The following is a 25945-nucleotide window of genomic DNA, read 5'->3' as shown; positions in this document are numbered from 1 at the left end:
TTTTCTTTCATCACTTTAAGTATGCCCTGCCATTCCCTGCTGGCCTGAAGAATTTCTATTGAAAGGTCAGCTGTTATCCTTATCGGGATCCCTTTGTGTGTTATTTGTTGCTTTTCCCTTGCTGCTTTTAATATTTGTTCTGTGTGTTTGATCTTTGTTAATTGGATTAAAATGTGTCTTGGGGTATTTCGCTTTGGGTATATCCTGTTTGGGACTCTCTGGGATTCTTGAACTTGGGTGATTATTTCCTTCCCCATTTTAGGGAAATTTTCAACTATTATCTCCTCAAGTATTTTCTCATAATCTTTCTTCTTGTCTTCTTCTGGGACTCCTCTGATTCAGATATTGGGGCGTTTAAAATTGTCCCAGAGTTCTCTGAGATTGTCCTCATTTCTTTTAACTTGTTTTTCTTTTTTCCTCTCTGCTTCATTTATTACTACCATTCTATCTTCTAACTCACTTATTCTATCTTCTGCCTCTGTTATTCTACTGTTGGTTCCCTCCAGAGTGTTTTTGATATCATCTGTTACATTATTCAGTGTATATTGACTCTTTTTTATTTCTTCTAGATCCTTATTAAACCTTTCTTGCATCTTCTCAATCCTCGTGTCCAGATTATTTATCTGTAACTCCAATTTGGATCAGTTTCACTATCATTACTTGGAATTCTTTATCAGGTAGATTCCCTATCTCTTCCTCTTTTGTTTGGGTTGATGGGCACTTATCCTGTTCCTTTATTTGCTGGGTATTTCTCTGCCTCTTCCTCTTGCTTATATTGCTGTGTTTGGGGTGGCCTTTCTGTCTTCTGGCAGTTTGTGGTGTTCTCTTTATTGTGGAGTTTCCTTGCTATGGGTGAGGTTGGACGGGTGGCTTGTCAAGGTTCCCTGGTTAGGGAAGCTTGTGTCAGTGTTCTGATGGGTGGAGCTGGATTTCTTCTCTCTGGAGTGCAATGAAGTGACTTGTAATGAGTTATGAGATGTTAATTGGTTTGGAGTGACTTTGGACAACCTGTATAGTCACTTCCAAGGTGGTTCCCTCTGTTTTAGCTTCTGTTTGCTGGTCTCTTCAGTGTTTAATTTCCGCCCTGACAGTAGGGGGTGGTGGTGGACACTTTTTAAAGCTCACTTGTTCAGTCCTGTTCTGGGAAGGGAGGAACACTGCAGAAAAATATCTCTGGCGTCTGTGGGGAGTATTCGCAGTGTCCCGGCCACACTGGGTTTGCCCCCACTCATGGCGTGTGTGCTGTCCCAGTCTACACTGCACAGGCTCTGAGTTGCTCTGCTGATAACTGTCTGAGGCCGGTGCTGGGTTGCATGCACGTCCCAGGTCTAAGCCACTCAGGTTCAGGTACTCAGGTACTCCAGAAAGGGGCAGACTTGGTTGGGCCTGCGTTTTGTGCCTCCCCCAGACCGAGCAGCTCAATTGACCAGGTGTTTGGCAATTGCAGTTGCTGCAACTTACCACCTCCCCAGTCCCTCCCGCTCAGTTTTCTGTGTATACAACCAGCGCACCTTCTCAGGCGGATGTTAACCAGCCAGAAACACAAAAAGTCTTGGTTAACACTGAAGCCTGCCTGCAGATTGGTATCGGATGCCTCTCTGGGACCGCGATTGCCCCCTCCTGGCTCTGACTGCCCTCCCCTGCTTGTCTCAATGGGGGATGGGCCATCCACAGCCGTCTAGCTCTGCTCAGTCTTTTGTTCTGTGAGCGGGGCTAGCAGAGTCTTAAGTTAGGGCTTTTCACCTTTTTGCGGGGTAGCTACCCCACAGTCTGCTCTGCTTTCTCCAGTCAGCTCCCCCAGACTGCCCTCGCGGCATTCAGGCCCGGTCCTCTCTCTAAGAAGTTCAGCTGGCTCCTCCCTGCCCAGGCCCCGCTTGTTAATGGCGGATGAGGGCGTCTGCTCTGCCTCTCTGCTGGGAGTTACCTTTGGACTCGTAAGTTGTGAGGCTTATTTATTTCTTTTTCTCCCGGTTGTGTTGTCCTCTGAGGTTCCAAGGCTTGCCACAGACTCGCCTGTGAGAATGTTTCCTGGTGTTCGGAAACTTCTCTCTTTTTTTATGCCTCCCTTCCCAGGACGGAGCTCTGTCCCTACTTCTTTTGTCTCTCTTTTTATCTTTTATGGTTTTTCCTACCTTCTTTTGAAGAGAATGGGTTGCTTTTCTGGGTGCCTGATGTCCTCTGCCAGCATTCAGAAGTTGTTTTGTGGACTTTACTCAGTGTTCAAATGTTCTTTTTATGAATTTGTGGGGGAGAAAGTGGTCTCGCTGTCCCATTCCTCCGCCATCTTGTTTCAGCGTCTTATCTGTTATTTCTTAGGTGGGGTAGTGAATACATATTGTATTCATTATTTTTTTTTTTTTTTAGAAATGATTTCACTTTTAATTCATTCTCATACCACGCTGTTAAAGTCAGGTCATGATCTCTAGGCGATAGATGAGGAAGCCACCTTGCAACTGTTAGTCAGTATCTGGGTAAGAGGCAGAGCAGTGCCTTGACTCCAGGGCTTCTGGCTGCAAGGGTATTGGTCTTCCACTGGACTGTAGCTGCCTGCAGAGTCTATGCTTCAGTAATCACTCCAGTGATGTGTGAGAGGCTTTCCTGGACTGCAGTCCCTCCTTGTTGGTCATGGTGGGTCTGCTTCGGAGCCTGACACCAGTGCTTTCACAGCCATCCTGTCGTTTCCACTGATAAACTGCAGGGACACACTCACATTCACCACAAACTTGTAATAATTTGCACTTATTTCTGGTGGGCCACACCACAAGTCGAGAAGGGACAGAGCTCTTAGGTGGCATCCTGATTATCCTTCCAGCCTCATGATAAGACCTTCCTTTGGAAGATGTCAGAGAGCCCTGTGGATTCACTTCTTCAAGGAGGCATTCTGCCTCATCCATGTCACCTTCCTCTTCCAACTCAGAGTCTTCTGAATCCTCAGGAAGCACAACGGTCAAGACAGTAGTTTTCTTCAACAGATAGGCTGTCTTAGCATTTAAGAAGCTGCTCGTGTCTTTCAGCTTCCTGCCTTTCACAGTCTTTTTAACTTTTGCACACCTTTTCAAGTTCTCATTATATACCTCCTCAATCTCATCATTTAAGATCACTTCATCTTTATCCACACCTAATTTCCTGTTTCTAACTGTTTTTTTCCATGGTCCCTTGGTTTTGCTATCTAATGCTGTCTCTTCCCCCCTGGAGGGCAATTGCTGGGGAGATTTCTCTACCTGGGCTTCATAGCAACTCATGTTGCACTGGATGCCCTCATCCACTTTGTTGACCTGGGCCAACCAGGAAGGGAAGGAACCCTGCCCCTCATAGTTACTGTCCTCTTCCTCACCTTCATAATCATGTTTATCCTGGTCCCTACACTCAGTCTGCTTTGCTGCATTTCTCATGTCACACTGCATGCCCTCATCCACTTTGGTGAGCTGGGTCAACCAGGAAGGGAAGGAACCGTGCCCCTCACAGTTATTCTCTACCTCACTTTCATATTCATACTCATCTTCATCCTGGTACCCACTCTCCGTTGGCTCTGCTGCCTCTCTCATTTCCCACTGGATGCCCACATCCACTCTATGCAGAGTAGAAGGTGGGGAGGAATACCGACACCCCTCATGGAGGATATGATCATCACCTCCAGATGGTATTTGCTGGGGGTCTCTCTCCAATTGTATGTCCTCCCTTCCTTCATTTTGCAGGGAGGCAGGGAACAGTATAGGGGAATAAAAACACTGCTCATGACTTCCAGAATAGTCACCATCATCAAATTCAACGAGATCCCCATACTCCCACCATGGTCCTTCACTGCTTTCGGACGATGGTTCATTCTGTTTATCACAGCACTGAACAATGTCACCCTGGATGGCCTCATCTACTCTGCTGAGCAGGGTCAACCAGGTAGGGGATGAACTGTGCTGCCCACAGTCATTGTGAGACTCACCTACGTGTTCATCTTCACCCTGGTACCCATTCTCCATCTGCTCTGCTGCTCCTCTCATCTCCCCCTGGATACCCTTATCCACTCTGTACAGGGTGGCATGAGGGGCGGTATAATGACACTCTTCACGGAGGATGTGAGTGTCACCTCTGGAGGATGTTTGGTGGGGATATTCCCTGAGCTGTATGCCCTCACCTACTTCATTTGGCAGGGGAACAAGCGACATTGAGAGGTGGGGAATGAACTCCTCATAACTCTCAGAATCAAAATCATCATCATCATCAACAGACTCAAAGAGGTCCCGATAGTCCCACCACGGTCCTTCACTGCTTTCTGATGATGACCCAGGCTGTGCATCATGGCACTGACCCACGTCACCCTGGATGCCCTCATCTACTTTGTTGACCTGAGCCAACCAGGTAGGTGAGGGAATACCTCCCTCAGGGTGGCCATTGCTCTCCACCTCTTCCTCTTCAGCCACATTCTCAGGGATACTGGTCACCACTCGCATGTCATGGCTGTTGCCTTCTGAGTTCACATCTTGCTTTTTATCCAGATTTTCAGCCTGCTGAGGTTCAGCTTCTGTTTGTGTGTCTTTTGTTTTCATTTCTTTCCAGCAGCCACCATATTGTTGGAACTGTGCCATGTTATAAAACACTGGGACCATGGATCTTTGGTCAAGAGTAGTGGGTAACAGCGACTGAAGGATGAGGAAGGTAGGATGCTCAATGAGCAACACAGGACATGGAAAATACAGACTTCCACTTGTGAAACCAAAATCAGCCCATACAGAAGAACATAATTCAGGGAATTCCTGGGCAGTCCAGTGGTTAGGACTCCGTGCTTCACTGCTGAGAGCACTGGTTCAACCCCTGGTCGGGAAACTAAGAGTCCACGTCTCCTGCCCCAGGAATGGAGGCTGGATTATAGACAGGATTCTGGTACCAGGGACCTAGGCGAGGCTGCTGGGCCATGAGCGGCACATAGAAGAAAGGTCTGGAGGTACTGCCCTCAAAATTTTCGTTGTTTCCAGAAGAATTCATTTTCCAGGCCTCTCTAGCTTGATGTCTGCCTCTATGAGCCTCCCTTCTTTAGCTCAACGTCTGCCTCTATGAGCCTCTGTGGTGGCACAAACGACCGGAATTGCTGCGAACTTGCCTGCAAGGCAGCCTGTGCTGCGGGCACCTTCATGTCTGTATTCATTATTTTCTGTGCTTTTTATTTGCCTGAAATAGTTCATAATTTTACAATGCTATCTTAGTATGAAGTTCGTTGTGAATATGGACATTTAAAAATTATTTACTTTGAATCCTGATGCATAAGGGAAATATGGTTTGATTAGAGAAGGATAAAGAGATAGCTAGAAAATTTGAAGGGATTTTGTGGGTACATTCAGGGCCTTACTTAGATTTTATGGGTACTTTCAGGGCCTTACTTAATTTTTCTTTATTCTGACTAATGTCACTTTAGAAAGTATGTTTTTGTTGTTAATTTGAGTGTATCACCAACATTTATCTTTTACCTATTGGCAATACAGAAGCAGTGTTTTGAGAGAGAATGAAGAAGATAGATAGTCATCATGAGATAACGAGGCAAATTTTGAAAGGCAAAGAAGATTAAATTGTATATGCATATGTAAACATGTGCGATATCATACTTGATTTATAGTTACTTGAATTGGGGGTTTATGAAAAATAGGAAAATGAGGGATTAAAGCTTGTTTGAGGTCTTAGCATGGTGAAAAGCTGTAAGAAGTACAATTGACATAAGCAGCAGAAAGGCATCATTGACAATAGAAGTCTTGTAGAGATTTGAGGGTACATTGTATGTTGTAGGAGCTTGGGCTTGGCAAGCCAGTGCAAATAGCTTTTAGTATTTTTGAAATTTTTATAATTTAGGGAATGCCTATATATTTATAAGTATGTGCTCAGTTGTGTCCGACTCTTTGTGACCCCCTGGACTGTAGCTTGCCAAGCTGCTCTGTCTGTGGAATTTTCCAGGCAAGAATACTGTAGCGGGTAGCCATGCCCTCCTCCAGGGGATCTTCCTGACCCAGGGGTTGAACATTTTCTCTTGCATGTCCTGCATTGGCAGGCAGATTCTTTACCTGGGAAGCCCCTATTTACAAGTATACATAAACAGAAACTGCTCACACTTGTTACATTCTAGAAAGCAACTGAGTTAATTTTCTCAGTAATTTGGTTAGCTTTTTTTGTGTGTGTATGGAGGTTGTTTGTTTGGTTGATTTAATTTTTGCTCTTTTGCAGTGTACAGCATTGAATTTTTTTTTATTGGAGGCTGATTATTTTACAATATTATATTGGTTGGTTTTGTCATACATTGACATGAATCTGCCCTGGGTGTACATGAGTTCCCCGGGTGAGCATTGACTTTTATATGAAAACATTAATCATTTCTACAACTCATTTGTAGCTTAGGGAAAGCCCACGTATTACCTGCTTTTCGGGAGATTCTTAACCTAAGATGCAAATTTTTCTTCACTAAATTAATGGTGCATTTTAGAAGGATGTATTTCCATTTTAGAGATGTCTTGTTTTTTTTCTGCTTTCAACTCCACTTTTGGAATATTATCAACACAACAGATTGGCCCAAGAGTCCATCACCTGGTTATAAACCTTGACAAAAATCTAAATTTAGCATTCAGAATTAAGACTAAAGAAGGAGCACATAATAAAGTGCAGTAAAGGGAGGAGTGTTTGAAAAGAGCAGAGAAACCATTTAAGAAAGAAATGGGGTTGAAGACTTCACAGGCTTTCAGAATCAAAGAGAAACCTAGGGGGAAAGAGGGTAAATGGGAAGTACAATTTGATACTTTCAGTGGGTAATATTATTTACTTTATATCTGGACCACATATTTTTTTCCGTTTTAGATATGTATTACAAGCATCTTTCTCATATTGGCTATGGTTTTAGTTTATGCATGTTTATGAACAGTAATCCCCATGGACAGAGGAACCTGGTAGGCTATAGTACTTGGGGTCATAAAGAGTTGGACATGACTGAGCGACTAAGCACAGTATGGTACCTGGAATAAAAGAAATATTTGAATATTAACTGTCCACTCTGAAATTTCTGACCTCTTTTTTTATTCTCTTCTGCAGATCTCAGAGTTATTAAGACATACTACATGGCGGAGACTAGGAAAAGGCAATTCAAGAGAGTTATTAGATGCTACAAGGGTAAGATGAAGCAGACATTTGTTCTACATCTAGCTAGGAAAAATGTGTAAGCCCTTTGAGCATTTTCTAATTTATATTACATATTTTTCAAATAATTTTCCTTTTTATTTTTTTTTCTAAATACTGGCAAGATGAATAACAAGGTATACTTCTGCTACTGGAAATGGAGAAAGAAATCTTGCTATTTTTCTACCCCTGAGAGATATATTTGAACATTTTTTAAAAATTTTTTAATTTTTATTTATTTTAATTGGAGGCTAATTACATTGTTGTATTGGTTTTGCCATACATTGACATGAATCTGCCCTGGGTGTACATGTGTTCCCCATCTTGAACCCCCTCTCCCACCTCCCTCCCCATCCCATCCCTCTGGTTCATCCTAGTACACCTTAGAAAACTTTTATAAATGTAATGGCAGCTAGTTGATGCTTAAATTTATCCTGGTAATTTGTATGTGATGTATGGAATGCTGTACATTTTTTTAAGTGAGTCAAGTTTCTTTTTACCTTAGAAAATGTTCACATAACGGAATATCAAAGGACTCTAAGCTTATTAGAGTCCATGGGATAGGTAATGCTGAGTTTGCATGTTAATGAGGGTTGATTTTCATTGCTAATGTAAGTGAAAGACACTTTTAAAAATTCTGTGCTTTAAAATGAGACAAATAAATCTCTTAAGATAGAAAGACAAGAAAATTAGAAGACAGTCTGCCTCCTGAGTATTATACTTCCTTTATTTTTTCTTTCTGTTTAACAGTTATTTCCCATTAAGGTACAAGGCATTGTTCTAATTTATGTAGAAGTTGTAGAAATAAATTAGGTTTTCCATTATTAAAGTTTTAAGTTAAGGGAGAATGTGCTTCATCTTCTCATTGTTTATGACACCACTGTTTATTTATATTTTATAAATATATAAAATATTTTGCTTTGTTGATGACCACATTATCTTGTGAGTTATTTTCCAGACCCCTTGAAATAACTTATTAGTCTTTTAAAGGGAAAAAAATGTCACAAAATGACATTGTCACAGTAAATATTACTTTTTGATGTTTTTCCTTTAAAAATGCTTTACGATTGTTGATCCAAAAATCAATGACCCATTTATGGCAATTACTTTTTAGGTCTCAACTGATGAGAACAAGAAGGTACTTTTGATTTCTGTAATTCCACTTTCATAACTTGGCCCTGAGCTATGAAATACTCTTAGGATTCTGTATTGATACACAGTTGTGACTGTAAAGAACTATGCCCTTGTTCACTAATTATTATTATGGCTACTGAAGAAGCATTATTGTATCCATGTACTTTATTAAGTATTTCTTTGAGGAAACACTTTCAAATTAGCAAGCCTAAAATTTTAAAAAGCTTAATCTTTACTATCTTTTCAACTATTATATATTTTCCAAATGATTTAATTTTTGTTTATTTAAACTGAGTAGTAATCTAGGACTTTTTAAAAAATTATAAAAGGTAAGATGTTTGGGTATTTTCAAGACTAGTTGAGACATTTGTAGGTAGCTTTGTTTTATAAACTAATTCAACAAGCCCATCTGCAAGACAGGGTGGTATGGGCCATAGGAGATACAAGGATGTGAGAGACTGTCCCTAATCTTAAGAAATTTACCATGTAGGAGTAAAAACAAAAGATTTATACAAATTACTGTAACATAATATAGACTGTGACATAGTTAAAGATACTTTGTTTCTATATATATATATATATGCAAGTCAAAATAATAAGAATGAGTTATATAAAATCAACTATATTGAATTATAAAGTAAAAATGTTATACACACGGAAAGCAAGTGGGATAGTTAATTAACTGTATTATATACTTGCTAGTGATGAGTTAAAAATTACACAGTACTTAGTAGCAAATGACAATAAGAAAGCTGGTATAAATCAACTAGAAATACATTACAAGTTAAATCTTTTAAATATTAAAAACTATTTAGAGAAAGTAACTTCTGTATGAGTAATTTGTTATATCTCAATATTCTTTGTGTAAGTGTATCTGTAAGCTTATTATGAAGGTATTTTACTTAACTATGCTAGGCTCAAAGCTATGCCTCTGAATTTGTTGGGGGGACATTCATCAGATTAGACTGCCTAAGTCAAATTTTTAACGATCTGAGATTCTTTAATAGCTAATAGATGGCTTGGTATTATCTTCAACTAGGTTCTTCAGGCATGGCCACTGATAGAAAAGAGGACATGTTGGCATGGTCATGCAGGAGGAGGACTCCACACAGATCCAAAAGAAGGGGTAAGAGACAATAACAAGTACCTGAAAATTCTTATAGCTGATTGGAAGATAGCTATAATTGTCATATTCCAGAATATTTTGATTGACTCATGTAATGCAGATTTTCTAATACAAAACCATATGGTTATGTAGATGAGTTTTTCTCAGGCTTAAGACAAAAAATGTCATGATTGACTAAAAAATAAAAAGTTAGTTACCAACCTAAACATTTTAGTTCTTTATTTTAAGTAGTATTTGTTGAGGTTATTTGTCATCATCTATCCTTATGAGATAAATTACGTTTAGCTCTTACAAGTAGTATGTGTGTGTGTTAATGATAGTATTTTCCCTTCTATATTCTTGGGTTTAGAAAGATTCTATAATGTCCCCTAGCTTCATGGTAAATACTCCATTTACCAGATCCATTTATTTAATTATCCATATTCTTTATCATTATCATTATACAGACAAGATTAAACAGTAGGGTCACTGAAATCAAAAGATTGAAATTGGACTACGCTTTTTCTAAGTGAGTTGAACTGTCATTGGAGTACTGTTATACAATTCTCCATCTGACCTTCTTTCTCTAAGTTTGCCTTTATTTTCTTCCTCTAACTTCATCCAACAAGTATATACATGGTATCTCTAAGGAGAAATGATATTTTCAGGGTTAGTGGCAAGTGAACAAATTTTATGTAAAAGCGTTCTCTAAATTTCAGAGAGGTAAATAAATTTTAGCATTTTTTTGGTGGGAGGTGATTGGTAAGGAAACCTTTCCAGTGCTTTTCTCCCTGTTTCTTTAATCCCCCATGTAGCTTCTCTCACAGAATTTAAAACACATCACATTCATGTTTCTGTCCCATTTTTACATATTAACATTTGTCCTGATTGTCTTTAGAACATTATGAAATAGAAGCTTTCAGGATTGTCAGCAAGGCCTCTTAAGGATAGTTTATAAGTAATGCTCTAAACATACCAAAAATATGTTGAATAATGCAGGAAAAGCAGTCATGTCTCTTAGACTCAAGCAATGTAGACTTCAAGATAGATTCTTTATTCTCCAATAAAATAAAAGCAAAGCAAAACTCATTGTCAATCTTTATATTTGGTCTCTTTTTCCTCTGTTCCCTGCCATCTTTGTGTTACTTTAGCCTCATTAGCTAAAAGTAATCAGAGAACAATAAAGCATGAAGGCACACCAGAAAAGAGGCAGTGATATTGTTGTTGATCATTCACTAGGTTGTGTCTGACTCTGCAACCCCATAGACTGCAGCTCGACAGGCTCCCCTGTCCTTCACTGTCTCCCAGAGCTTGTTCAAACTCATGTTGGAAGAGGCGGTAGGGAGTTTTACTTAAGAGCCTGAACTGTGGAGACTGCCTAGATTTGAATCTTGGCTCAAATCTTCCTACTGGAAAGACTTTGAGCAAGTTACTTAATCTCTGTATGTATCAGTTTCTTCATCTTTAAAATGGGGATGATAACAAAGCAAAGGGAATCTGAATGATTCACACCATTTAAAGCTCTTGAATAATGCCTGTCACGGGAAATGTTCAGTAAATAGTACCTGCTTTTACTATAATGTGAGATTATTCAGTTCAGTTCAGTTCAGTCGCTCAGTCGTGTCTGACTCTCCGCGATCCCATGAATCACAGCACGCCAGGCCTCCCTGTCCATCACCGACTCCTGGAGTTCACTCAAACTCATGTCCACAGAGTCGGTGATGCCATCCAGCCATCTCATTCTCTGTCATCCCCTTCTCCTGCCACCCCCAAACTTTTCTAGCATCAGAGTCTTTTCCAGTGAGTCAACTCATCGCATGAGGTGGCCAAAGTATTGGAGTTTCAGCTTTAGCATCAGTCCTTCCAATGAACACCCAGGATTGATGTCCTTTAGAATGGACTAGTTGGATCTCCTTGCAGTCCAAGGGACTCTCAAGAATCTTCTCCAGCGCCACAGTTCAAAAGCATCAATTCTTCGGCGATCAGCTTTCTTCACAGTCCAACTCTCACATCCAAACATGACCACGGGAAAAACCAGAGCCTTGACTAGACGGACCTTGGTTGGCAAAGTAATGTCTCTGCTTTTTAATATACTATCAAGGTTGGTCATAACTTTCCTTCCAAGGAGTAAGCGTCTTTTAATTTCATGGCTGCAGTCAGCATCCGCAGTGATTTTGGAGCCCAAAACAATAAAGTCTGATTCTGCTTCCACTGTTTTTCCATCTATTTCCCATGAAGTGATGGGACCAGATGCCATGATCTTTGATTTCTGAATGCTGAGCTTCAAGCCAACTTTTTCACTCTCCTCTCACTTTCATCAAGAGGCTTTTGAGTTCCTCTTCACTTTCTACCATAAGGGTAGTGTCATCTGCATATCTGAGGTGATTGATATTTCTCCCAGCAATCTTGAATCCAGCTTGTGCTTCTTCCAGCCCAGCATTCCTCATGATGTACTCTGCATATAAGTTAAATAAGCAAGGTGACAATATACAGCCTTGACATACTCCTTTTCCTATTTGGAACCAGTCTGTTGTTCCATGTACCGTTCTGACTGTTGCTTCCTGACCTGCATACAGGTTTCTCAAGAGGCAGGTCAGGTGGCCTGGTATTCCCATCTCTTTCAGAATGTTCCACAGTTTATTGTGATCCACACAGTCAAAGGCTTTGGCATAATCAGTGAAGCAGAAATAGATATTTTTCTGGAACTCTCTTGCTTTCTCCATGATCCAGCGGATGTTGGCAATTTGATCTCTGGTTCCTCTGCCTTTTCTAAAACCTGCTTGAACATCTGGGAGTTCACGGTTCACATATTGCTGAAGCCTGGCTTGGAGAATTTTGAGCATGACTTTACTAGCGTGTGAGATGAGTGCAATTGTGCAGTAGTTTGAGCATTCTTTGGCATTGCCTTTCTTTGGGATTGGAATGAAGACTGACCTTTTCCAGTCCTGTGGCCACTGCTGAGTTTTCCAAATTTGCTGGCATATTGAGTGCAGCACTTTCACATCATCATCTTTCAAGATTTGAAATAGGTCAACTGGAATTCCATCACCTCCACTAGCTTTGTTCGTAGTGATACTTTCTAAAGCCCACTTGACTTCACATTCCAAGATGTCTGGCTCTAGGTCAGTGATCACATTATCATGACTATCCTGGTCGTGAAGATCTTTTTTGTACAGTTCTTCTGTGTATTCTTGCCACCTCTTCTTAATATCTTCTGCCTCTGTTAGGTCCATACCATTTCTGTCCTTTATCAAGCCCATCTTTGCATGAAATGTTCCCTTGGAATCTTTAATTTTCTTGAAGAGATCTCTTGTTTTTCCTATTCTGTTGTTTTCCTCTATTTCTTTGCATTGATCACTGAGGAAGGCTTTCTTATCTCTCCTTGCTATTCTTTGGAACTCTGCATTCAGATGCTTATATCTTTCCTTTTCTCCTTTGCTTTTCGCTTCTCTTCTTTTCACAGCTATTTGTAAGGCCTCCTCAGACAGCCATTTTGCTTTTTTGCATTTCTTTTCCATGGGGATGGTCTTGATCCCTGTCTCCTGTACAATGTCACGAACCTCCGTCCAGAGTTTATCAGGCACTCTATCTATCAGATCTAGTCCCTTAAATCTATTTCTCACTTCCACTGTATAATCATAAGGGATTTGATTTAGGTCATACCTGAATGGTCTAGTGGTTTTCCCTACTTTCTTCAATTGAAGTCTGAATTTGGCAATAAAGAGTTCATGATCTGAGCCACAGTCAGCTCCTGGTCTTGTTTTTGCTAACTGTATACAGCTTCTCCATCTTTAGCTGCAAAGAATATAATCAGTCTGATTTCGGTGTTGACCATCTGGTGATGTCCATGTGTAAAGTCTTCTCTTGTGTTGTTGGAAGAGGGTGTTTGCTATGACCAGTGCGTTCTCTTGACAAAAACTCTATTAGCCTTTGCCCTGCTTCATTCCGTGCTCCAAGGCCAAATTTGCCTGTTACTCCAGGTGTTTCTTGACTTCCTACTTTTGCATTCCAGTCCCCTATAATGAAAAGGACATCTTTTTTGGGTGTTAATTCTAAAAGGTCTTGTAGGTCCTCATAGAACCATTCAACTTTGGCTTCTTCAGCGTTACTGGTTGGGACATAGGCCTGGATTACTGTAATATTGAATGGTTTGCCTAGGAAACGAACAGAAATCATTCTGTCGTTTTTAAGATTGCATCCAAGTACTGCATTTCGGACTCTTTTGTTGACCATGATGGCTACTCCATTTCTTCTAAGGGATTCCTGCCCACAGTAGTAGATATAATGGTCATCTGAATTAAATTCACCCATTCCAGTCCATTTTAATTCACTGATTCCTAGAATGTCGATGTTCACTCTTGCCATCTCCTGTTTGACCACTTCCAATTTGCCTTGATTCATGGACCTAACATTCCAGGTTCCTATGCAATATTGCTCTTTACAGCACCGGATCTTGTTTCTATCATCAGTCACATCCACAACTGGGTATTGGTTTTGCCTTTGCTCCATCCCTTCATTCCTTCTAGAGTTATTTCTCCACTGATCTCCAGTAACATACTGGGCACCTACCGACCTGGGGAATTCTTCATTCAGTATCCTATCATTTTGCCCTTTGATACTGTTCATGGGGTTCTCAAGGCAATTATCCTGAAGTGTTTTGCCATTCCCTTCTCCAGTGGACCACATTCGGCTGTGGTCCATGTGATCAGATCGACTATTTTCCTGTGATTATGTTTTCAGTGTGTCTGCCCTCTGATGCCCCCTCACAATACCTACCGTCTTATTTGGGTTTCTTTTACCTTGGGCGTGGGATATCTCTTCACAGCTGCTCCAAGAAAGCGCAGCCGCTGCACCTTACCTTGGACGAGGGGTATCTCCTCAAGGCCGCCCCCTGACCTTGAACGTAGAGTGGCTCCTCTCAGCCCTCCTCCTGTGAGATTATTATAAGTCCTATACTCTACTATTATCCATTCATTTTAGATTTATGTATTATTGAATACCTATCTTGTGCATAACTATGTTAAGTAACTGGAGATACAATAATGAACAAGACATAGTCCCTGCTATTGAGAAACTTAACAGTTTCTTTTTTAATTTATTATTTATTTATTTTTCTCTGTGCTGGGTCTTCATTGTGGTGCATGGGCTCTTTGTTGCTGCTTGCTGTCTTTTTATGGTTCCAATGAGTGGTGGCTACTCTCCACTTGTGGTGCATAGGCTTCTCATTGCAATGGCTTCTCTTGTTGTGGAACATGGGCTTTATAGGGTGTGTGGGCTTCAATAGTTGTTGTAAACAGGCTAAGTTATGCCATAGCATGTAGAACTAGGGATTGAACCTGTATCCCCTGGGGATTCTTAACCACTGGACCGCCAGGGAAATCCCCAGAAACTTAACAGTTTAGATGTCAGAATATCTAAAGTACCATATAGAAATTTTATCACTCTACAAAATATAGTTTTTACCTTATAACCAACTGAAATTTTTATCGCTTTACTTTCTGTGCATTTGTACTTGTATGTTCCCAACTTTTAATAAGCATTAATAATTCTACTCAGAATGCATTTAAATCATTTGTTTACCCATTGTGGCTATAGTGAAGGGTTTGTGAGAAAAAGAGTGGCAGTTTCACTATTTGGAAGCTCCTCTTTTTAAAATAGATGAATTAAAGAATTGCTTGTTTTAAAATAGAATCTTCAAATTTTTGAAGGGTTTTTGGGACTTTACCTCTGCATTTAAACTTTCTAATGTCCCTCTTATAAAGAAGCATCTATTAGTATATTTAGATAATCTTATTAGTGTATTTAGATAGTACTTATATTAGTATATTTAGATAATTCTATTTTCATTCCAATCCCAAAGAAAGGCAATGCCAAAGAATGCTCAAACTACCGCACAATTGCACTCATCTCACACGCTAGTAAAGTCATGCTCAAAATTCTCCAAGCCAGGCTTCAGCAATACGTGAACCGTGAACTCCCAGATGTTCAAGCAGGTTTTAGAAAAGGCAGAGGAACCAGAGCTCACATTGCCAACATCCGCTGGATCATGGAGAAAGCAAGAGAGTTCCAGAAAAATATCTATTTCTGTTTTATTGACTATACGAAAGTCTTTGACTCTGTGAATCACAATAAACTGCACAATTCTGAAGGAGATGGGAGTATCAGACCACCTGACCTGCCTCTTGAGAAATGTGTATGCAGGTCAGGAAGCAGCAGTTAGAACTGGACATGGAACAACAGACTGGTTCCAAATAGGAAAAGGAGTACGTCAAGGCTGTATATTGTCACCATGCTTATTTAACTTATGTGCAGAGTACATCATGAGAAACACTGGGCTGGATGAAACACACACTGGAATCAAGATTGCCGGGAGAAATATCAATAACCTAAGATATGCAGATGACACCACCCTTATGGAAGAAAGTGAAGAGGAACTAAAGAGCCTCTTGATGAACGTGAAAGAGGAGAGTGAAAATGTTGGCTTGAAGCTCAACATTCAGAAAACAAAGATCATGGCATCTGGTCCCATCACTTCATGGGAAATAGATGGGAAAACAGTGGAAACAGTGTCAGACTTTATATTTGGAGGGCTCCAAAATCACTGCAGATGCTGATTGCAGCCATGAAATTAAAAGACGCTTACTCCTTGGATGGAAAGTTATGACCAACCTAGATGGCATATTAAAAAGCAGAGACATTACTTTGCCAACCAAGGTCCATCTAGTCAAGGCTATAGTTTTTCCAGTGGTCGTGTATGGATGTGAGAGTTAGACTATAAAGAAAGCTGAGCGCCAAAGAATTGATGCTTTTGAACTGTGGTGCTGGAGAAGACTCTTGAGAGTCCCTTGGACTGCAATAAGATCCATCCAGTCCATCCTAAAGGAGATCAGTCCTGGGTGTTCATTGGAAGTACTGATGTTGAAGCTGAAATTCCAATACTTTGGCCACCTGATGCGAGGAGCTGACTCATTTGAAAAGAACCTGATGCTGGGAAAGATTGAAGGTGGGAAGTAAAGGAGACAACAGAGCAGTTGGATGGCATCACCGACTCAATGGGCATGAGTTTGAGTGAGCTCCGGGAGTTGGTGATGGACAGGGAGGCCTGGCGTGCTTTGGTTCATGGGGTCACAAAGGTCTGACACAGCTGATCGACTAAACTGAGCTGAACTGAATAAATGTATGAATAATGCAGAACTTAATATAAGGGCTACTTCCCAGATTTTCCTTGACATTTTATCCCCAATAATGTGGGAAAAGTCTTCCAGTTACTTTGTAAATTTTTCCATTAGAAATCTACTCACCTTTTTCTTATCTTTTGACCTAGCTTTTTATCAAGCTACTGTTATCCCTAACAGTGAAAGCATTAGCTCATTTTTAAGTGTAAAGATACCTTCATTGATTGAATTCTGTCAGAAGCTAGTAGTATTAAGAGAGAGATGAGCATTTACTAGAGCAGTCAGAGGCTTTGATATAAATATTGGTATAATCAAGTGAAATAGCAACGTATAATATTAAAAAATTGAAGATTGGGGACAGAACGGAATAGTCAGCCCTCAAACTTGTTAAAATGGGTTGACACACAGACCAGTTTACAGGAATACCTTGATGATATGGAGAGGCTGTTTTGCAGCTCTGATAACATCCATCATCAAGCAGCCTTGTGATCTTTATTTGATTTGACCTTCTTTTGGGATAGAGTTTTCTCTGAGTGGCCATTGCGAATATAATTCAACTTCATAGTTTTTTTTTTTTTAATTATAACTATTGTCTTGGGTACAACTCTATCTCATAGAATAAGCCATTTTTTTCCTAGGGCCTTTTCGCTGCCAGATAAGTTTTTCATTGCAGCTTCAGACCAACAGAGCCTAGAAAACAAACCTTGAGTTATAGAGAAATTAACAGTAATTGCAAAGCTTTTCCTGGCAATTAATATATCTTTCCCCTTCCACCCATAATTTCATTATACTTATATCTCCAATAATGTGGGGAAAGTTTTCCACATACTTTCTAGTTTTTTCTGTTAAATATCTACTAAATTTTCTTATCTTTTGCCTGACTTTTATCAAGCTATTGTTATCCCTGAGATTATTGAAGTAGTGGTTAAAATTATTCCTTTAATTGGAGTTAGTTATCTTTAGCTTGGATTGAAAAGACAGTTACTTGGAACGTTTGCTTATCCTCAAAATTGTGGGCATTTCCAAATTCTCTCCTTAATTAGTTTTTAGGGAGAAAACATCCAGCCTATGACCCACATTTATACAAAACAAGTAGCATCCAAAATTTTTTGGTATATTTTTCTTCCTTTCCGTAAGTTTACCCTAACTAGTTTCCTTCTGAACAAATTCCCTGGATTCTGTAAGAACATTTCTTGCTATTGAAATTTAGGAATGTCTCTAAAACTAGAATTTGTATATAAATTCATCAGCCCAAGAAAAGGTGATTCTACTATCTTTATCAACAGATCATTTTCTCTTTTCTTACTTTTTCCTATCAAAGACCAGATTGCTCCACTCCCTTTAAATGAATGGACTTTTGGCAGAAAAAAATGCTCTTGCTTCAGTGCTGGACAGCCTTTTCTGGTGAGAAATAAGTTACGTACTTGAGAAGCAAAATGTATTCAATTTATCAATATACGGTTATCTTTAATATCTGAAAATTCTACCAGGTGAACTACTCTAGGCGTGTTTTAATTGTTTTTTAATTTTTCTTTTTGTGTCCTGTCTACATGGTTGTTAGCTGTAGGTATTCACTTACAAGAGCTTCCCCGATAGGTCATTTGGTAAAGAATCTGGCTTCAATGCAGGAAACCCTGGTTCAGTTCCTGGGTCAGGAAGATCTGCTGGAGAAGGGATAGTCTACTCACTGGAGTATTCTTGGGCTTCCCTTGTGGCTCAGCTGGTAAAGAATCTGCCTGCATTGCAGGAGACCTGGGTTTGATCCCTGGGTTGGGAAGATTCCCTAGGGAAGGGAAAGGATATCCACTCCAGTATTCTGGCCTGGAGATTGCCATGGACTGTGTAGTCCATGGGGTCGCAAAGAGTTGGACACGACTGAGCAACTTTCACACATGAACATTCACTTACAACACTTATGACTGTGAGCAACTGTATCTTTCCCTCAGGTCATCCTGTTGAATTGAACACCGCTGCATGTAAGCAGTAGTTATACCCTATTGGGTCAGGTGCTTCTGATGTTACTTTCATGTTTGTTTTTGGCTTACCATGCTATGATCGCAGTTTCAGCTCCCTCTGTACAAGTAGATATTCCTTTTATTATTTTTCTTATCTGCCCAGCCTCATAAAGCTTATTAAACTGTATATTAATACCAAGTAAGTAAATATTTATAAATCTGTACAAAGTTGTGATAACTTAATAAATCAAACATTTAGGTATTCAGAATTTTCAGATATTAAAGATAACTGTATATTGATAAATTGAATACATTTAGGTATTCCTCTTAGAACTTGTCCTCATGTGTTTAAGAACAGTTAATTCATTAATTAAATATTTATGGACATTGTTTCTAATATGAATTAAGCTTCTTTCTCTGACACCTGCTGTTTTCTTTTTTCCAGCTTGTTTTCACTTACTGTCATCTCTTCTTTGACAGCTTTTTGATGTCTCCAAACCTTTTCTTCCAAAAATGCTTTCTAGGGAAAAAAAATAAGTACAATTTTGTTACCATTCAGAGATCTTAGTGAGCCAGTTTGAATTCCTTGTTACTCTTGTGGTTTTATTCTGAATCTAATTGTTTCCCTCTATTATGGCTAGCTAATTCCAGTATATAGTTGAGACCTTTCTAAAAATTTTTGTTCCTCATACTAATATGGTAGTCTAGTTTAATGGGGCTTAAAATATCAGGTTCGTGTTTTGAATTTGAGGCTGTCTAGCTATGGCAGGAAGGCCATGTTGCATATATTAGCAGGGTAGGAAAGCAGATTGACTGCTACTTTTACAGGCCTTTTTAATGATATTTCTATAGTGTTCATTTTAGAGAACTTTTGTCATGATATATAGTTATGGTTATGTTTTTAAAATGACTTTTAAATTGTATTGTGAAAATTATAAACAGAAAAGTTACAGAATTTCATAAAGTTTCATATTTTCTGTTTATGTGTAGACAAGGCTTAAAGAGAAACTACATTGATTACTTCAGGAATTTTGACCCTTGAGAAAGAATTTTCTTTTCTTAAGAAAATTGGAGGTTTTCCCCCATACTATAATTACTCCTCACATGGTGTGTTTTCAGATAATTCAGTTTCTTGTCATTCTTCTTGACCATTTCCTACATTTTTACCTTTGTTTAATAATGTGATCTTAAAATGGTGTATATGCTATTTGTGTTGCTCAGACTGAAGTGAAAAGATTAGTTGATGTGAAGATTATATCTGATTCAGTCTCTAAGCTGTGACTAGTCTTTTTTTAGCTTAGATAATCTTTTGTCTTTCAAGATTACCATTGGGTGTCTAGTATGAATTAACTGTGGTAATTTTGAAAGGTGGTATATTTCAGGATCTATATTGAGGCCTTCAGTTTTATTTACTCTTGTTCTGCAGTAATAAATTGGTTTAAAATACTTTAAAAATGTGCCTCAGCCTCTGAAATGACTGTTTGAATTGACCTGTCCTTAAAAAAAGGCATTATTTTCCAAACTTTGTAGTCGATTATCTACACTGCAACTGAAAGGCATGTGCTTATAGCCTAATGGACTCATAATGCATGATTACACAACTTCAGAATCCATTTTGTTGAATGAAGTGGTGACATTTTATGCACTATTAAGCCAACTAGGATAATTTTCTTGCTCTTAACCATAACGTCTCTGTGTCCTTATTGAAGAAATTTTGGGGTGTGTTGTAGAAGGTTTTTAACAGGAAAGAGTGTTTCTAAAGATACGTGGAAACAAGGCCTTTTTTCCATTATTCCAGCAAGAAAAATACGACAGATGAAACTTGTGAAATGGGAGAGTGGTTGAAATATCCCCTTTTGTGTTGTAACACATTAAATTATTTTTATTTAGTAATAGTTCAATTTGAAACATGAATTTTGAAATTACAGCCTTATTCCATTTTTAAAAATACCCAACCAGTTATGAAAGCTCATATCTGTGATTATATGCATGTATAAAATAAAGCATTAAGAATTATACTCTCAGCATTTCTTGTCTTTGTAATCCAGTTTATTTAAACCAGCTCAAGAAGGTAGTCTTGTTTTCAATAAATATGGACAGTTTTGTTTCTTTTACTATTTACTCCATAAACTGAATAAAAGAGACTACAAAAATAGTATACTGAGCCTTGGATAAAATAACTACAATATAAAAACTGCCCTGTATAATATGTTGTCCTGGGTTTATGTTGACAGTTTCCCCTGATTCTTTGCTGTGCAGATCTACTTGAAATGATCTAACTCTTCCCTCTCAAAATGAATTACATTTTCTTCTTATTGTATGTGAACTACAGAAAACAAGAAAGCAAAAAGAATATAAAAAATCATCAGTGGTTCCATCTACTCAAGCTACTAATGTTAACACTTTAAGGGTATTGCTTTCCAGACCCACTTGTATGCATGTGTAAAACTCATATAACATTTTTTCCACTGAAAATACATTTTGTTCTCTGTTTTTTTCATGTAACATGTTTCTGTGTCACTGTATATATTTCTGAATGGCGATATTTTGCTGTATGCATTCACTGTGACTTATTTACATAATTCCCCATTGTGATCATTTAGTTTAAACCCAATTTTTTCCCTATCAAAGCAGCATGGAAATAAATATCCTTATAGCTAAATTTTCATGTCTTTATTCAATAAATATTCACTGACTTCCTACTGTGTGTCAGCCATTGTATATAGTATTGAGTTACAGCACTGAGCAGGAGGAGAAGAGGGTGACAAATGATGAGATGGTTGGGTGGCGTCATCGAGTCAATGGACATGAGTTTGAGCAAACTCTGGGAGATGGTGAAGCACAGGGAAGCCTGGTGTGCTGCAGTCCATGGGGTCACAAAAAATTGGACACAACTGAGTGACTGAACAACAACAGTGAGCACAAAACACAAAGTTACTACTCACGTGGAATTTACATTCTAGCAGGAAAGCAGTTAATCAGGTAATCACATTGCTATATATGTAGTTTATAACTGAAATGGATTCTCTGAAAGAAAAGGAATACTGTTCTGTGAGAGAATAGAGCCAAGGATCCTGACTGGGATTAAGGAAGAAGACCTCATTGAGGAAGTGCTGCTTGAACTGGCAGTTTTAACTAGTTGGAAGGAGTTGAGGGCAAGTTGGTAATACAGAGAGAGAGAGAGATTATTCTAGACAAACTGAAAGATATTGTGCAAAGGCCCCATGGCTGGACACATTATAGTCTATTTTGTGAGCTGAAAGAAAGGTATAATGTGGCATGAACACTGAAATTAGTTGTATAAGATATGACTAAAGAGGTAGCTAGGGGCCAGGCCAAAGCCATGTTATGGACTTTGATCTTAATCCTAAGAGTGATAGGATGCCATTGAAGAGTTTTAAACTGAGAATATTTCTTTGCAGGCTGAACTAATTGGACAAGGAGCAGAGTGGATGGAGGAGATCAGTTAGGAGATTGTTGCAGTGGTTTGTGTGAGAAATGGTGATAGATTACGTTTGTGGTGGAAATAGAAAGAACTCAATGGCAAGCCACTCCAGTACTCTTGCCTAGAAAAATCTCATGGACAGAGGAGCCTGGTGGGCTGCAGTCCATGGGGTCGCTACTAGTTGGACACGACTGAGCGACTTCACTTTCACTTTTCACTTTCACACATTGGAGAAGGAAATGGCAACCCACTCCGGTGTTCTTGCCTGGAGAATCCCAGGGATGGCGGAGCCTGGTCAGCTGCCATCTATGGGGTTGCACAGAGTCAGGCACGACTGAAGCAACTTAGCAGCATCAGCAGCAGGCAAATTCAAGAGATTTTCAGGAAGTAAGATTGATTCAACTTGGAGAATATTCATATATTTTTTTAAAGCATTAAGTTCCCAGAAGTGGAATTCTTTACATAAAGGGCAGAATTATTTTCAAAGCTTAATAGAAGATATCAAATTACTTTGCAGAAAGATTATTTCAGTGCACTCTCCCATTAATAGTTTATTAGAGTACCTATTTCCATACGCTTTCACCAACAATGAGCATTAACTTACTTTTCTTTTTTAATATGTTTTCGAGAAATTGAGTAGATACCTCAAGTTTTAAAATGGGGATTATTTCACTTACTAAAATAATGTAGTAGTTTGAGAGTGCGTGTGTGTATATACACACACACTGATCTTATTTTGGCTTTGGAAAGTGTGATTTTGATTCTTAATATTCTGTTTCCAAATGCTGAAACTAAAATAAAAAGATTTATTAATGGGAATGTTGCCTTGGGAACTTGGGAAAAAGAAAACTGTAGAGTAGGTTTAAGTCAGATTAAGTATGACTGGAAAAATATGGTTTTGTTGAATTTTTTAAATAACCCTGACCCACTGGAGAGGGAAATGGCAACCCACTCCAGTGTTCTTGCCTGGAGAATCCCAGGGATGGGGGAGCCTGGTGGGCTGCTGTCTCTGGGGTCACACAGAGTCGGACACAACTGAAGCGACTCAGCAGCAGCAGCAGCAGCAACCCAACTTCTGTTCTATATAGTCAATCCCAAGACTCGTACTTTACTAAACACTGTATTGTAACTCTGCTGTATCATGAATTTGGATTTAGGGTTCCAAAATATTTTATATAAACATACAGATAAAGAGTGTGTGTGTATGTATGTGTGTGTGTGTGTGTGTGTATATATATATATATATGTAAGATTTTGACCATGAAGATGAAAATATAGAAATGTTTCTTAAATTTTATATAATATTTTGATAGCTTAGTAGATAAGAAATAAATGTATAGTACATGAATAACTTTTTGGCAATATGAGGATGGCTGTAGCTAAAAGTAAGAAATAAAGAGAAATAAGTAGCTTTTTATAATTTATTGAATTAGTTTCAGTTTAAAGGATATTGACCTTAGATTCAGAATAAAAGTTATATTTGTAATGTTTTTGTATTTTCCTCAAATATTTATATAATTCTATATTACTAAACTATACTTATATTTGAATGGCATATTACACTCTCTGCTTTGTTCTCTCTTCTAACAGTTAAAAGATGTTGATACTCAGAAAATCATAAAAGCAATGCTGTCTTATGTATGGCCCAAGGACAGACCAGATCTACGAGCTAGAGTTGCCATTTCCTTGGGATTTTTAGGTGGAGCGAAGGTAAGAATAAGAATTATGTTTTGTTTATTGCTATAGCTATGAAATACCATTGAATTTTCTAATAATGAAACTCAGGCTGATATAAGCCACTTTTGGAGTAGTATTTTCAACGTTTAGGACCCTAATTTATGTAACTCTTCTGTGCAGTCAGCAGAAAATTATATGATACTGTCTGATTTATCTATGGATCAGACTTATAACAGCCTCATCTTAATGGAATTCACTCCTGAAACCAATGTAAGATGCAGGATCATTGGATGTAACAAAGCAAAAGAAACTATAAAAGAAGCTCATCAGAGTCCTTTGGCTCTTATTGATACATATTTCTGGTAAGCTTAGTTCTCAGTTCCTAGCAAATTGAAAAGAGGATGAAGCCATTTTAGGTACATTGATAGTCATAAGTGATAAACAGCAGTGTTACATGAAGGGGGGAAAAGGAAAAAAAATAGGAAAACTTAAAAAAGGCCTGGCACAAGACCTTGATGTAAGGAATGATCGAGGGCAAGAGGAGAAGAGGAAAACAGAGGATGAGATGGTTGCATGGCATCACCAACTCAATGGACATAAGTTTGAGCAAGCTCCATGAGATGGTGAAGGGAAGCCTGGCGTGCTTCAGTCCATGGAGTTGCAAAGAGTTCGACACGACTTAGCGAATGAACAACAACAAGCCACCTCAGTTCATCACTGTGCAGTAACACATTTTAATAAGGCAAAGTTAGGATAATGACCAGGTTTTTAAGAAAAACTCTTTTCAATTAATTCAGATTTTAAACTCAGCAAAGTCTATTATCTTTAGGTACAGTAATAGTCATTTGTTGTTCAGTCTCTGATTCGTGTCTGACTCTTTACAACCCGATGACTGCAGCATGCCAGGCTTCCACTTCCTTCACTATCTCCCAGAGTTTTGCTCAAACTTATGTCCATTGAGTCGCTGATGCCATCCAACAATCTCATCCTCTGTGGTCCCCTTCTCCTCCTGCCTTCAATCTTTTCCAACTTCAGGGTCTTTTCTAATGAGTCAGCTCTTCGCAGTAGGTGGTCAAAGTATTGGAACTTCAGCATCAGTCCTTTCAATGAATATTCAAGGTTGATTTCCTTTAGGACAGACTGGTTTGATCTCCTTGCAGTCCATGGAATCCAAGTCTTCTCTAGCACAATAGTTCAAAAGCATCAGTTCTTTGGCCCTCGGCCTTCTTTATGGTTCAACTCTCACAACTGTACATGACTACTGGAAAAACCATAGCTTTTACTAGACGGACCTATGTCAGCAAAGTAATGTCTCTGCTGTTTAATACACTGTCTAGGTTTCTCATAGCTTTTCTTCCAAGGAGCAAGCGTCTTTTAATTTCATGGCTGCAGTCACCATCTGCGGTGATTTTGGAGCCCCCCAAAGTAAAGTGTCTCACTGTTTCCATTGTTTCCCCATCTATTTGCCATGAAGTGATAGGACCAGAGGCCATAATCTTGGTTTTCTGAATGTTGCGTTTTAAGCCAACTTTTTCACTCTCCTCTTTCACTTTCATCAAGAGGCTATTTAGTTCTTCTTTGCTTTCTGCCATAAGGGTGGTATCATCTGCATTTCTGAAGTTATTGATATTTCTCCCAGCAATCTTGATTCCAGCTTGTGCTTCATCCAGCCTGGCATTTTGCATGATGTACTCTGCATATAAGTTAAATAAGCAGGGTGACAATATACAGCCTTGATGTACTCCTTTCTCAATTTTGAACCAGTCTATTGTTCCAGGTCTGGTTCAAACTGTTGCTTCTTGACCTGCATACCAGTTTCTCAGGAGGCCGTTAAGGTGGTCTGGTATTCTTGTCTCTTTAAGAATTTTCCATCATTTGTTCTGATCCACAGAGTCAAAAGCTTTAGTGTAGTCAGTGAAGCAGAAATCAATGTTTTTCTAGAATTCCCCTACTTTTTCTATTATCCAGTAGATGCTGGCAATTTGTTCTCTGGTTCCTCTGCCGTTTATAAATCCACCTTGAATATATGGGAGTTCTCAGTTCATGTACTATTGAAGCCTCACTTGGAGAGTTTTGAGCATTACTTTGCTAGTGTGTGAAATGACTGCAGTTGTGCGGTAGTTTGAACATTCTTTGGCATTGCCTCTCTTTGGGATTGGAATGAATACTGACTTCTTCCAGTCCTATGGCTGCTGCTGCATTTTCCAAATTTGCTGGTGTATTGAGTGTAGCACTTTCACAGCATCATCTTTTCGGGTTTTAAATAGTTCAGCTTGAATTCCATCACCTCCACTAGCTTTGTTCTTAGTGATGC

The 25945-nt window shown here is 39.0% G+C and overlaps 2 protein-coding genes across 2 annotated transcripts in view; one reads left to right on the top strand and one right to left on the bottom strand.

The window, feature by feature from the left end:
* The window catches only part of ABCB7 (ATP binding cassette subfamily B member 7), a 172968-nt gene that overhangs the window by 99820 nt on the left and 47203 nt on the right, over positions 1 to 25945 (top strand). Inside the window, exons 2-4 of the mRNA XM_055393959.2 lie at positions 7057 to 7134; positions 9314 to 9400; positions 23545 to 23664. Coding sequence (XP_055249934.2) covers positions 7057 to 7134; positions 9314 to 9400; positions 23545 to 23664 — 285 coding nt within the window. The remainder of the gene's footprint in view (positions 1 to 7056; positions 7135 to 9313; positions 9401 to 23544; positions 23665 to 25945) is intronic.
* Positions 2571 to 4977, bottom strand: LOC148773339 (uncharacterized). Its single transcript, XM_088833855.1, has 3 exons — positions 4838 to 4977; positions 4122 to 4710; positions 2571 to 3671 (listed from the first exon to the last, which is right to left on the bottom strand). Exons 1-3 carry the CDS (start codon positions 4975 to 4977, stop codon positions 2571 to 2573), a joined length of 1830 nt encoding a protein of 609 aa, XP_088689981.1.

The sequence above is a fragment of the Moschus berezovskii genome, chromosome X, assembly GCF_049115385.1.
Source record: "Moschus berezovskii isolate FMDL1 chromosome X, NW_MosBer_1.0, whole genome shotgun sequence".
Lineage (NCBI taxonomy): Eukaryota > Metazoa > Chordata > Mammalia > Artiodactyla > Moschidae > Moschus > Moschus berezovskii.
Note: the sequence above shows the minus strand (reverse complement) of the source record. Positions and strands in the feature narration are given on the sequence as shown.